Source organism: Phaeoacremonium minimum, assembly GCF_000392275.1.
Source record: "Phaeoacremonium minimum UCRPA7 unplaced genomic scaffold PA7_03_scaffold_464, whole genome shotgun sequence".
Classification (NCBI taxonomy): Eukaryota; Fungi; Ascomycota; class Sordariomycetes; order Togniniales; family Togniniaceae; genus Phaeoacremonium; species Phaeoacremonium minimum.
The window spans coordinates 158,688-171,823 of NW_006921366.1; the positions used below are offsets into that span (position 1 = coordinate 158,688).

The 13,136-nt window shown below is 49.4% G+C and overlaps 3 protein-coding genes across 3 annotated transcripts; 1 reads left to right on the forward strand and 2 right to left on the reverse strand.

The window, feature by feature from the left end:
* Window positions 1-1,831: 1,831 nt before the first annotated feature.
* On the forward strand, window positions 1,832-7,071 carry UCRPA7_6324 (hypothetical protein; the record flags this gene model as incomplete). The annotated part of the gene is made up of 20 exons (XM_007918862.1): window positions 1,832-2,297; window positions 2,357-2,524; window positions 2,687-2,758; window positions 2,810-2,874; window positions 2,924-2,969; window positions 3,114-3,546; window positions 3,608-3,900; window positions 4,035-4,503; window positions 4,563-4,652; window positions 4,705-4,899; window positions 4,961-5,071; window positions 5,126-5,193; window positions 5,490-5,530; window positions 5,605-5,661; window positions 5,735-5,759; window positions 5,832-5,929; window positions 5,988-6,032; window positions 6,089-6,167; window positions 6,237-6,679; window positions 6,811-7,071. 20 exons carry the CDS (start codon window positions 1,832-1,834, stop codon window positions 7,069-7,071), a joined length of 3,525 nt encoding a protein of 1,174 aa, XP_007917053.1.
* A 1,963-nt stretch (window positions 7,072-9,034) lies between these two features.
* Window positions 9,035-10,771, reverse strand: UCRPA7_6325 (hypothetical protein; the record flags this gene model as incomplete). Its single annotated transcript, XM_007918863.1, has 2 exons — window positions 9,035-9,871; window positions 10,358-10,771. The coding sequence occupies 2 exons, from the start codon at window positions 10,769-10,771 to the stop codon at window positions 9,035-9,037; spliced, it is 1,251 nt and encodes a 416-aa protein (XP_007917054.1).
* Window positions 10,772-11,961: 1,190 nt separating this feature from the next.
* UCRPA7_6326 (hypothetical protein) lies at window positions 11,962-12,756 on the reverse strand (the record flags this gene model as incomplete). The annotated part of the gene is made up of 1 exon (XM_007918864.1): window positions 11,962-12,756. One exon carries the CDS (start codon window positions 12,754-12,756, stop codon window positions 11,962-11,964), a length of 795 nt encoding a protein of 264 aa, XP_007917055.1.
* Between the last annotated feature and the right edge of the window lie 380 nt (window positions 12,757-13,136).

Sequence of the window (13,136 nt, forward strand, 5' to 3'; positions counted from 1 at the left end):
GCGCTACGCTCAGTACATACTTCCCAGATGTATACGAGACGATAGTCGTCCCTCCGTTGCTATAAGCCAGTACACCGCAGACGGCTCCTGAGGGTTGCGGAGAGGCCAAACCCAGGGGATTGGTAGTGCAGGCGGTGGCAGCCGCCGTGCTACTTTGTGTTGTTACTGTGTTTGTCAAAGCTGAGCAACTAAAGCAGGCCGCATCGTAGAAAGTGTATATGCTCCCCGAACTTAGTACGCTTCAATATCGTCAGCTACTGGCATCAGAAACGAAACAAAATGGGAGGCACAAACTGGGTTTCTGCTCCCGCATGGAGATTGCAGTATTTATTCAGAGAAAAGTAAAGATTGCTGCATCCCGTCGTGGCCAGGCCTAGCTCTCATAATTCAGTTCTGTCATGAACAAATGCATACTATCTTAGTCGCACTTACAAGTTGCTGCGCAGGTTTTGAGACTCTGGACATTGATTCCACTGGTGTATGAAACTACAAACAACGACTGGGAGTCAGTAGGTCCTCCACTGATCTCTCTAGGATACATAGAAGTTATGACAAACTTATAGTGACACCTCCGTTGGAGACAGCAGCCACACCGCAGACTGCCGCAGAGGGTGTTGGGGTCACCACGCCTGACGTGCCCGTAGAGCATTGACCAATACCTACGTACCCATTGTCAGTTACTCTTGGGGAATCAGCGCCGAGTCTTAGGAGAACTGACTGGAGATAATCTGTCTTTCTGCCAAGGAAGCCGTCCTCGTTGGCGGAGAAGTCGTGATTGTAGCATTGGCGAGACTGCACGAGGACAACCCGAATACTGAGATCAAAAGAGTTTTGGACAGCTTCATGATGCAGTGCAACAATAATTCAACAAGACTACGAACGACCTGCCTTAGTTCAGACGAAGAGCGAACCTGGAATCTAGATGGCGAATGATGAGATTTGAGGGTCCAGAGTTCTTGAGCAGCAACGCAGACCTGTCATGTAGTTACTGCCCCCTCGCGTAGGTAGGTAGGCAGGGTTCACACCGTCGAGGTAAGTAGGCTGGGCCAGACTCATACAATCGGATTCCCATTTGACAGCGGGTATATCGGGAATGCTTCCATCTCATGAATTGGAAACCCGCACTACAGCATCGGCCCGGGGTGAATTGCCAAAGAGAGGTAGGATCGAGACTAGACTATGGAAGCGTGTGGCCGGCCCCTTCGAAAAACGATAAGATGCTGACAAGGATGTACTGTCACACATGCAGGGGAACTCTGCAAAGACCCCCTGTGGTGGATCCAGATCCACATCTTATGCAGGAACACCATGTATCTATTTCGGACCTGGACATCCTGTGTGATCAAATGCATCTCACCTTGCATGCTGCCATAATGGTCAAATGAGCTCCTTGAACTATCGAAATCTAACGCACTTGAACGTATGTAAGCTTGTATCTGTTATTTTCGGTAGAACCCCTGATTTTGTTATTCGATGAATAGCGAGAAGGAGAATCCACTATCATCGCTACCTACCTATGTAGGCTTCAGTCAAAATGGGCTCGACCGAGACAGAGCGATGTTCTTACGATGATGGCGTTGAGACAGGCATGCATTCGGGTTCGCCCTCCTTCACGGCCCTGCACTTTGAATTAGGGCAGCCCCATGATTAACTTATGCTTTCTCAACCAAGTAGACCAGTCTCTCATGCCAGAATTTGTTTGGTTTCCCAATACTATATCTCTTGGCTCGGCCCGTCTGCATTCACGCTGTTCAAGACTGGCTTTGTACACAGCGTTCCCTTCAACACTGTCTTGTCACTGGCGCCATCTGCGTCAATTTCTTAAGTCATGATGATACAGTGGCTTCATTCTTTCGCCCTGCTGGTCATCTTGAGAGTTGTTTTCGTTGTTGCAGAACCATCTCTATCGTCTCCGGAGCCTGGAACTTATCTTCGGCATCAGCGACGAGCCCTGGAGAAAAAGCCACGGTATATCCAGTCCAATGTCACTGTCTCCTCCAACGTTACCGGCACTGCCAATGTGTCGTATTCTGCTCTTGCAGACGCACAGAAGCTGGTTGATGCGATGTTAGCCCAACAGAGCATCTACAACACCTATAGAGTTGAATTTCCGAGACGCAACAACTATTACGCAGACAATCTCCCAAAGCCTGGTTCTGTGCATAAGAAGACGCGCCGTCGCGATGAGGAGCCTGTGCCTCCAGTGCTCAACAGCACCATCCGCGCTGCAGCCGCCATGTTAGCTGAACACCATGCACAACAACTAGCTGCTAATGCCTCCCTGCACAAAATATACCGTATGTCTTCATGATACTACACACTTTATGTGCAATATGCAGATTTCTGACTCTAATAGAACAACCTACCAAGATACAGAGGTTCGATGAGACAGCTGAGAAGCGCAAGAGAGCATCATCGGACTACTGGTTAGGCTCCATAGCTCATACCGGTCTGGCGCCCATGGGCCAGAACAACTCCTGGGTTGTGTTCCGAGATGTCACCAAGTTTGGGGCTAAGGGCGACGGTAAGACTGACGACACCGCCGCCATAAATGCTGCTATTGCTTCCGGTGGCAATTGTGGTAAAGACTGTTTGTCTTCTTCAACAAAGCCCACTCTGATATACTTCCCACCTGGGACATACTTAATCTCTACGCCTATCCAGGCTTATTACTACTCCCAACTAGTGGGTGATGCTAATGATCTGCCAATCATCCGAACGTCGCCATCCTTCATTGGTCTCGGAGCCATCGAGACTGGTAAGTCCTCGTTACTCGCAGTCTCAACCCGTTTCTAACTTGTCTTCTCAGACGTCTATGAGCCAGGCAAGAATGGTGACGAGTGGTATATCAATCAATCAAACTTTTACCGTCAAGTTCGCAATTTTATCATTGATGTTGAGGATTCTACTGGAGCTAATATAGCTGGTTTGCATTGGCAAGTGGCGCAAGGCACATCGCTTACGAATGTGTATGTATACGCCTCAACATCAAAAGACACTACCTCCATGGGCATGTTCACTGAGAACGGAAGCTCTGGTGAGTTCGCTCTTCCCTTTGTTGTTATGTCCTAGTAGATACACTGGAATTGATATGTGTTGTTCATAACTCACAGGGTTCATGGGCGAATGCTTCTTCTATGGCGGCAAGTACGGCATCTATGGAGGCAATCAGCAATACACAGTCCGCAGTTTCGAATTTATGTTGCAGACTACAGCTAGTATTTGCCTTATCTGGGACTGGGGGTGGACATGGAGCCAGCTACACGTGGTAGCGTCCCCTATCGGCATCATGTTAATCAATCCTGATAACCCAACTGGGCAGCAGGCAGGATCAACATATATCCTGGATTCTGGATTTTATGATGTGGGCACTGTTATCTTTGCCAATACAGAGCCGGCCAAGATCCTCGAATCGAGCATCATCACACTTGATAACATTGGAGTTGAAGACGTTACTTCCATGGTGACCTTCTCTGATGGAACCTTGTTGAACCTTCCCGTTGGCAATGTCGATTTTGTCATAGTGGGTAATGTAGAAGCTGCTGGGTAAGTCGCGTCTCGTCTTGTTGTGACCCTCCAAGCAATGATCGGCTGACTCTCGGTAAAGCCCGAGCTACGGGATGTATCAGGTTGCCTTGAACAACCCCTCGCCTCTTCTCACCACCTCGGCTGTTTCTTACTTCCGCGACAGCTACTTCTACAAGTCTCGTCCCCAATACGAAGATCTTCCTCTTTCATATATCATCAATGTCAAAACCCTCGGGGCTAAGGGAGATGGTGTTACTGATGATACGGCTATCATTAACAAGGCTCTCGCCCTAACGGATGAAACGAATCTCGTATATTTTCCTGCCGGGTCGTACATTGTGACCTCAACCATCACAGTAGCACCGAGTACCCGTAAGTCTCTTTCCATCCTGCCTAAGCATACGCACACAAGTCTCCTTTTTTTTTTTTTTTTTTGAAAAGCCAGCGACTCCCAACGCTTACCCGAAGACAAAATAGCTGAAGTGAAAGCTGATCCCCTTGTGTAGGTATAACAGGCGAGGTCTGGTCGCAACTTGTCGCATCTGGCAGCGCGGGGAATTTTCAGGATGGCCAGAATCCGCAGGCCATGATCAAAGTCGGAGAGCCAGGCGATGTAGGTGTCGTAGAAATTTCCGACATGCTCTTCACCTCGATTGGTGCGCTCCCTGGCCTGGTTTTGATGGACTGGAACATTGCGGCCGATGAACAAGGATCGGCTGGCTTGTGGGATGCCCACTTTCGCGTCGGTGGTGCCACCGGGACAAAGCTCCAAGTGGCGGAATGTCCCAAGGGCGCTGCTATTCAAAAAGGCTGCATTGCAGCAGCCATGATGCTGCATATCACACCTGGGGCTAACGGCTATTTCGAGAATATGTGGGCTTGGGTAGCAGACCATGATCTTGACGATGCATCAAACACCATGGTTACAGTTGCATGTGCCCGTGGCATCTTGATCGAGTCGCAGGGACCAACCTGGTAAGTATCTTCAGCCTCTAGATGAGTGTTATTGAACTCCAAGCTGATGGGAGCTACAGGATGTTGGGTACTGCCTCGGAGCATTCTATGCTATATCAGTATAATTTCTATCAAACGTCCAACGTTTGGGCTGGCATGATTCAGACTGAGTAAGATATTCAGACAGCGTAGTAAAACCGGATGACTAACACTCGGGAATAGGTCGCCGTACTTCCAGTACACCACTAACACAGAGTCACCTGGAGTCTTTAGCGACAGTGTTGGGATCTTTTCGAACGACCCAATCTTTCCTGACAGTTCCTGCAAAGCTGATGACTTGATGTGCAACTTTTCATGGGCCGTCATGATCTATGCGACACAAAACCTGACGATAGCTGGCGCCGGGCTGTACTCTTGGTTCGTTCAATCTTGATTACATCACATCACATAAAAGAAATACTGACCGTAGTATTCGCAGGTTTGACAACTATGACCAGAGTGTCTGTGTCGATGCCCAGAACTGCCAACAGCGCCTACTTAATAATCAAGGCGCCAATGACCAGCTCTATTTCTTTAACCTTGTCACAATGTAGGTTTCTCAGTCGAGCTTGATGCCGTATGATCTTGACTAATATTTCTGAAGCGGCTCGGTGGAGATGGTGTCCGATACAGAAACAGGAACAATCGTTTACGCTGCCAACAACACTCAAGGTATGCTATACTGCCACGTTCTGCTAAGCTCAGAAATTGCAGCTAGATTAACTCATTGTCTGTGGTAGCCATTGCACACCCGTTTTGGTCGGTTTTGGGCGCCTACCTTGACGACTATACAACTGAGCCGTCTTTTTGTGACGATAACGATACTGATCCAGCATGTTATACTACTGCTCCCTGTGACTACTCGTTATCATATGCCACACTGGACGATCTTGACGCGGCCAGCAGCTCGTGGCCAGCCGATTGCATGTCGTACTACATGCTAGGCACTCTCAGCTCGCTTTTAACAGATGCCCTGAACAATTACACAACAGTAGATGATGGATACGACGTGAGTTATTCTTTACATCATCATGTGGTGGTAACCCACGGCATCATGGAATAGTCATGCTAACTGTCTTGAAGAGTGTGTTCAAGTACTATGTTAAGGCCGTCAAGGACATGGTTCCTGCTGCCCTTGCGGTAAGTCCACCAACTAACTTGCGCGATCAGTACGCCTTTTAGACCTCGTCTCTCCGCTAACACGGTACTATAGTCCTTCATGGCACCATCGAGTTCTGGTAAGTACAAGCTTGACCCATGATAACCCCGGTATATCGCGAATAGCCATGTCCTAACCTTCGTATTTCCAGATAACCCCAGCGGTGGCACCGGGAACAAGTACTTCAAATGTGACTTTGTTGAGACATACGGCGGAGGAAATGATAAGATTACGTACGACCCTTGTCCGGTAGGCTCTCCATACGCTCCTCGTTGTCAGGCTGTCCGCTGACCAGGCTTGTCGCCAGATTCCCTGGCACCAAATCGACTACGTCGACAAGTACACAATGACGGTGAGTTGATTTTCATTGCATCGAAGAGGCGTGCTACTAACATGCCGAAACTATAGTACACTCTAGAGGACTCAGAGGGCTTCTTTAATGACCTCCTGAGCACGTATGGAATAGAGCAAAGTTGGGTATCTTTCGGTTAGTTTCTTCATTTTCTGTTCTATGACATTCTCTCTTTACCAAGTCTGACATGAATTTCTTCCCTAGGCACCTATGCCAATGTCAATAACGACGCGTGCGGTGGCAATGTTGGTGGAGGGGGTCCCGGATCCAACCTCGACCGTCGATGCGACGGCATCGACATATACTTTTACAACTACCCTAAAGTGTCCGGCAACGTCACCGTCAGCAACCCGAAAGATATAGTCACCGCGGCGCTGCCCTCGGTGGCGACCCTCCAGAATACCATCATGGCTAGACAGCTGGACCTACTGTTCGGCCAATGGACCGGGCCAACTGATGATCTGATCCAGGTCATTTCTATGCCCGTCTTACTCATGGTGCAGGCGGTGCAGTCGATGCAGTCTGCCAAAGAGGAGGCGGAGAAGGAAAAGAAGGAGGAGCAGAAGGAACTGATCCTTGAGATTTTGGGCATCGTCTTTGCCTTTATTCCATTCCTTGACGATATTGCTCCTGCGATTGAAGGATTGGTAAGTCTTTCATGGATACTTCTCTGCTTTATTATTCTCTTTCTGTCTTCCTAGCAATGATTGAGCTCGCTACATCCATACAGCCCGAGCCAACGCCCCTTGTTGATCGATGTGCTAACTTGCTCTTTCAGGACATCGCTATGGAAATCTTTGATGTCGCCGGCAACGCCGCATTAGCCATCCAAGGCATCGTGGCCCATCCCGAGGAGGCGCCTATGGAGATCCTCGGCGCCCTCGGGGCCGGCGTGGACAAGAACGAGGAGGACATCGCAGCACTAGCCAAGGCGCGTCGCGGTATCAGCTCGGACGATATTGGCAAAATTGGTGCCAAATTCCAAAACCTAGACAAGCAGATGCAAGACATGATCAAGGCCAAGGCATGTCGCATCTGAGCTACCTGATAATCTAGCGGCCACTGTTGCTGTCTCGGACGAATCGGACCTAAGGTGGGCAGGTAGACGGACTAACGATGCTGGAAGGCACCTTTGGAAACATTTTATAAGCTCCAGTTTCCGGCAAGAAGCTGGCTTACCCTCTGACAGCTCTTTCAGATTTCTTTTATTCAATTTGGAGACATGAAGCAGCGCGGGCTACTGATTATAATTATATACCCTAAGATCTCTTGACGTTGAAGGGCTGTTCATGGCAGGAAGACTGGTTCAAAAGATACTTGAAGTGAATGATGATCTCAAATTACTCAATTCAAAGTCTTAAAATATTGATAGTGATCCCGAAAGCTGCTTGGAGCTACTCGAGCTGCGCACGGTTGTATAGCATGTTGGCAAGGGGAAAACGAACTGGGGCTCAAATCTCAGTTCGATCTCATGGCCAATAATTACTGAATGCCCATTACCCTCCTCAGATCGTGCAGCTTTATAAGCACTAAGGACAGTGATAAAAATCCATCTCTACTCTATATAGAAGACATTACTATCGCAAAGGTATGTGTGGGTGTGATCTCTCTGATCAGCAATATGACAAATAGGAAGTATGTGCTGTTGAACGCCGCAAGTTGGCATAATGCACGCCCTTGGTCTATGGATAACTGCAGTCTACCGCATACTACGGCAGAGGCAAGCTAACTAAGCAACTGCCTTAGAAGACATGGATCCTACAACCTGGTTGACTAAACCTTAGATCTCCCACTATCATCTATTCACTTTATCCTTACTTCCGCACTTACTGTTGATACGTGGTTCTCGGATCCTTACAAAATCTGGTAATATTGGCCCAAAATAAGACCCAAGGCGACCTTTCAGTTAGAGTTACGCCATAGCTATCAGAGCAATTAGACAAGACGACATAAGGTCCCAACGCTCAAGGGCCAAGAATGGGGTCAGAAGACTATTTTAGGGTCGCTCAGGGAAAGGGTGAGTAGGAATTGATGTAGGCTGAGCAAGTCTGATGAGGACTGATCAAGAACTGAGTCGAAAGTTGAGCCGGGCGGCGCAGAGGCCCTAAGAGCGGCCACCGGTGCTGACTAAGAAGTCGCTTGAGTTTCGTCTCAGGATACCGAACGAATCCGACGCGTGACAATCTTGCAACAAGGACAATGTTTCATCAAGACTCGTGACTGAAGAGCGGTGTCCATGATGCTGTTTTATTCTTGGCAGGGGTATCTCTACAGTATCTGACTTCTAAGGAGATAGCATGTGTCGCGGTTTGGAGTCGTATTTCTAGCACGAGTTCATTTGAGCAGTCCAAGCCGCCTCGCCAAATTTTCGGCTAAGTGCCCACACTGTGTGCCTCCCAGTCTTAGCAGGAAGCCACAATTATAGCTACCTATTTACTACGATGGTATCTTTCACGGCTATAAAGTCTATGAGTCTAGCTTAGAGTCTGTCATATTTGTATTGAATTATAGTATATTACTTATGATTTTTTATTTTAAACTAGAAAAAAAAAGGTAAAAAAAAGAAAAAAAACATGGACGCACCCGGGATTGAACCGGGGACCTTCTACAATTTATTGGGAAATGCGAAGCAGAAATCATACCACTAGACCATACGCCCTTTAGTGCTTCGAGCTGCTTTACAAGTATATATACCAAATAAGCTATCCCAATCATATGGACGAAGGTTCGCATCGACTACAATGCCTGGATAGATCTGCGCGAAGAGCTAAGCAGGGAGTGTCGGTGAAGTCTTCGCCGTGTACAACAAAGTTGACCAAGTTGTACAACATCTGTAACCTCCAATTGTGGTGGCCAGCCCTTCGTATTGCTTGCTGCTCTACCCCGGCTTTAGTCATCATCTTTACTAATGACTTTCGGAGGCCTGTCGATTCTCCGAGCGACGACGACGATGTTTCAAGAGTGCCTTGTGGTTGCTTGATCCGACTTCGAGGCTGCGAACCCTATTTGAATCGAAGGCTGTCGTTTCGGCAAGTGAATTCCAAGTTGTGGTCGTTTCCTTCGTCGCTGTAAGCCCCAGCGTTCAGGTCTAGATCGCCGACGAGTCTGACGATCACATCCTCAGCGATATCCTTCCGGATATCCCAATCGCCATCCTCCGCAGGATCCTCTGCATCATCCTCTACGATATTGTCTGTGATATCCATCGCAACACCTTCTGTGACACCCTCTGCGATGACCCCATCATCGCAGTCATAACACCGACTAATCCATATGCCGTCTTTGGTCATAGCAAGATCTGCATCCTGCAATGCTTCGCGGATGTCGGCTTCCTCTTGTCTCCCATAGAAGACGCCAACGGCAGCGAGTCGCTTCTCGTAGATCCGATCAAACAGCTCTTTTGTCTTTCTATAAGCCTCGAGGCCATATTTTCCGCGATAACCGCGGTCGCACATGAGGTCCGACCCATCGCATCGTTTTGACCTATTGGCCAAGAACCCGGTTATCCACAGCAGTGCCAGTGTAAGATCCCCGAATATCCGCTCGAGCTCTTGAATGTCCTCATCGTTCACAAAGCCGCGGTAGTGCAGCCAGTCGCGATAAACGAGGCACAGGGATAACGCCGTCAAGGGCTCTGCGTTCTCATCCTTTTCTCTGCGGCGTTGTGCGAACAGGGCCGCAAAGAAGCACGCATTCTCCCATGAGGTATATTTGAGCTTTTGACTCGTAAGAGCCTGTGCGAGCCCCAAAACATCCCTGAGCTGTCGCAATTCGTCGACCTTCTGTCTGAAAGCTGCCACAAGGGGTTGGGGGCTCGCGATTAGAACCTTGGACACCTTCTTTCTGCGTTCTGTTATGAACCAAACACGGTGAGATTTGTCCCGGAGCAGTAGTTTACATGGGCCTACAACATCGTTCGAATCTCGAAACGCTGACAGAACGTCGCATTGTATCCGCAATCCGAAGAGTATTACCACTTTAACATGACTTTCCATGATAATGGTCTGGTTTTGGCGACTGACCAACATCCGCTGGGCCGATAATTCTTCGGAGATTGAGGGCCCGGAACCAGCGCCTTGAAGAGAGCTCGTCCAAGTCAAAGCATTGCTTTCTGTGAGACCAAAGCTGTCGAGAGGCTGTATCTGAGCTCTGTCTTTGTCCGATCTTATACCAATGGCCTCGGAATTTACCACGACACCGATTTTTGCCTGCCAATTTTCTCTTGGAGGGATGAGTTGGGTCATGTTCCGAGGCGGTTTTACTGCCGCTTCTGACTGGAGTGTAGCAAGTTTTGCCTCAATATCGGCAGACAATGTGCCGCTTACTTCCAATGACTCAGAGAAATGGAAAAAGCCTTTGAGACTCAGGTTGGCTTCTTCGGCTACTTGCTCCATGGCTTGTAGATAGTCTGCTTTCAATAGGGCCGCAGGGCGGCGCAGGGTGTTTCGCTTGTCAAGCAGTTGCTTCTTTCTCGCATCAGGGAAACTCGCGATATCAACATCGGGAGACTGTCGATGGTACCCTGTGTTCTTGGTTCGTAAATGGGCCGGGACATTACGGCCTTCGAATGAGGGCGGCAAGTTGTTCAAACCGACATCCGAGTAGTCTCCAGGCCCAAAGATGTCGGTGAGAACACATCCGGGCAAGGACTGGAAGGCCCGGCAAAATGTCATCTCAAGAACATTCAGCACTGGAGCAAACCGCGCTACAGCCAATGTCGTATCGATTTCCTCGCTCATATTGGGAGTCTCTAAGGGTGGCGCAGACCAGAGTCGTAGAAACCGGGCATATCGATGCCCGGTGCCACGGGCGAGGATGTAGTAATGGAGAGTGTCAGCGCTTCCACTGGTTATCTCATGCGCATGTTCGACTGCGACACGGATCACAAGCCGTCCTGATTGACCGTTAAAGACTCTGAGGCATGCCGGTAGCCGCTTATCGAATATACCACTGGCATATCCACCAGCTTTCGGCTAGGGGGCTCGCGTGTTAACTGTAGCTCTTGCGCGTCGACAAAACTAAAAATTACTTCTCTTTAGTAGTGCGAAGCTACTTAAAATAAAAAAAAAATAAAAGAAGCTTGGAATCCTAGCAAAATCACATACATTTTTGAGGCGTCAAATCTTTCTCCTGGAGCTCTAAGAGTTCTGGTTCAACTTGAGCCATTGCTTGTCCACAATGGCGACTGTTTTGACGCCCTGAGAGCACGGAATATTCCCGCCGTTGAGTATCCTCAGAAAGCCATCTAGGGCATTTCGCCAGAGTATGCCTCCGGTTTCGGCAGTGGTAGCAAGGAAGGAAGGGGCAATACTTTCTCGCGTGGAATTGATGTTTACCTCTTCGACATTGAGCTTTCATCCGTCTTTGTTCTTGCCGCAACTTCTTTCTTCGCCTTTCGTCTTCTTCTTCTCGAAGCCTTCGTCTTCCTTCTTCGCTTCGACGAACTGGTTTTGGTTGGAAATGAGCCATGGTAGTTTTAGAAGAGGGGTTAATAAGCTTCTTAACGTTCAGAAAGAAATATATGTCTTATTATATCTCTAATTGATAGGTGTATAAGCTAGAATCAGGATAGAGGAGAAGAGGGGGAAAAGGAGGAGGAAGGAGAGAATATAGTATATGAATTAAGACTTAATGATCTTATCATCAAAACAGTCAGTACCCCAGCTCGCCTTTCAAAGTATAAAGAAGGGTCCGAACGTTAAAGCTTATTGGCCGGTGTCAGTAGACCACGTAGGGCCAACTGAGCAATCACAATTTGGCAGTCTCAACTACGGCACCTACATCCACCAACCACCCAATGCCCATCCCATACCCTGGCAGATACGCAAAGTGCAAATCCAGCGGCAGAAGCACCTCGGGTCACGGAAGCATAACTGACTAAGTAAGAGAGGTTCGGGCCTGGCGGTACTGTTCTCCGATATCCGTGTAGTTACCACATTCCATCCATCCATTCATCCCAGGTGCCATCGGTCTGCCCATCCATCCGACTGTCCGTCTGTCCATTCCTGTCCGTATCTATTCCCCTCCACTCCCGACTTTCAAGTTCTCCAAGAGGCAGCTCATCGCCTATGCCATCGTGATTAACTGCTGCTGCAGAATGCATCATCATCCCGAAACCGCCGGTGCCAGCACCGGACGAAGATGAAAGACCCAGATTCACATCTCGCGCCACAGCGTCAGCGTATCGGGTCGTGCCCCAGCGGTGGATCTGCTCAATCCACTGCGGCAGCAGGTGCTTGGAGACCTCGCTGATGTCGGCGCCGAGGAGGCGCGTCATGCGTGCGCCGTTCCAGTTGCTTGGCGTTTTCGGCCGGCCGCCAAGGCCGCCGGGATTCGATGTAGTGGCGCAATAAGCGCTGTCGCGATTGTTGCTGACTTTGTTATCCACTTGACAGGCTCGTGTTGATGGGGCAGCAGACTGCTGTTGAGGGGGATGAGACTTCGTAGCTTTGAATCGGGAAAGCGTGGCTGCTGCCCTGCTGGAGGAGGGGGGAGCGGTTCTTGACATCTCAGCGGACTCGGTGCCGCCGCCGTTGTGGTTGACAAAAGCAGGACCACTGGAGACGGCGGTATTATTCCTCTTGTTGGGCTGGATGGTCCAGACGCTGAATTGGTCCCATCCGACGATGATGCAGTAGTGCCTGATCGTGTCTTCGTCATTCTCATGCTCTATAGCCTTGAGATCCTTATTCTCTCGGCCCGTATCATCCCGCTTGGCGAACATCTTCTTCTCGTGTAGCAGAAATCGGTTGTACAGGGCGGCTCCCCCGGCCCTAGCAAGTGTATTGATAGTCGTCGCCTCCGCGATAGTATCGGAGCTGTCTGGCAGATATCCGATCGAGAGGTAGGGACACACGGCATGCTCTTCGCCGACGGCGTACGTCGAGGCCTGCAGGCGCAGAACGAAGGCTTTGTCCTTTGAGTTCTGCGGAGACAGCCAGAAGGTGATGCTAGCCGAGGTGTCAGCTGTCTGCTGCGGTGGCTGGTCCTTTTGGCCATCGATGGGAAGAGGATGAGGAAGGAGTTGCCAGTCGACGCCGCCGCTGTTCTTGTTGCGCAGGGGGTCGAGTTGAAGGAACCGAACGGACGACCAGGCGACGCCGC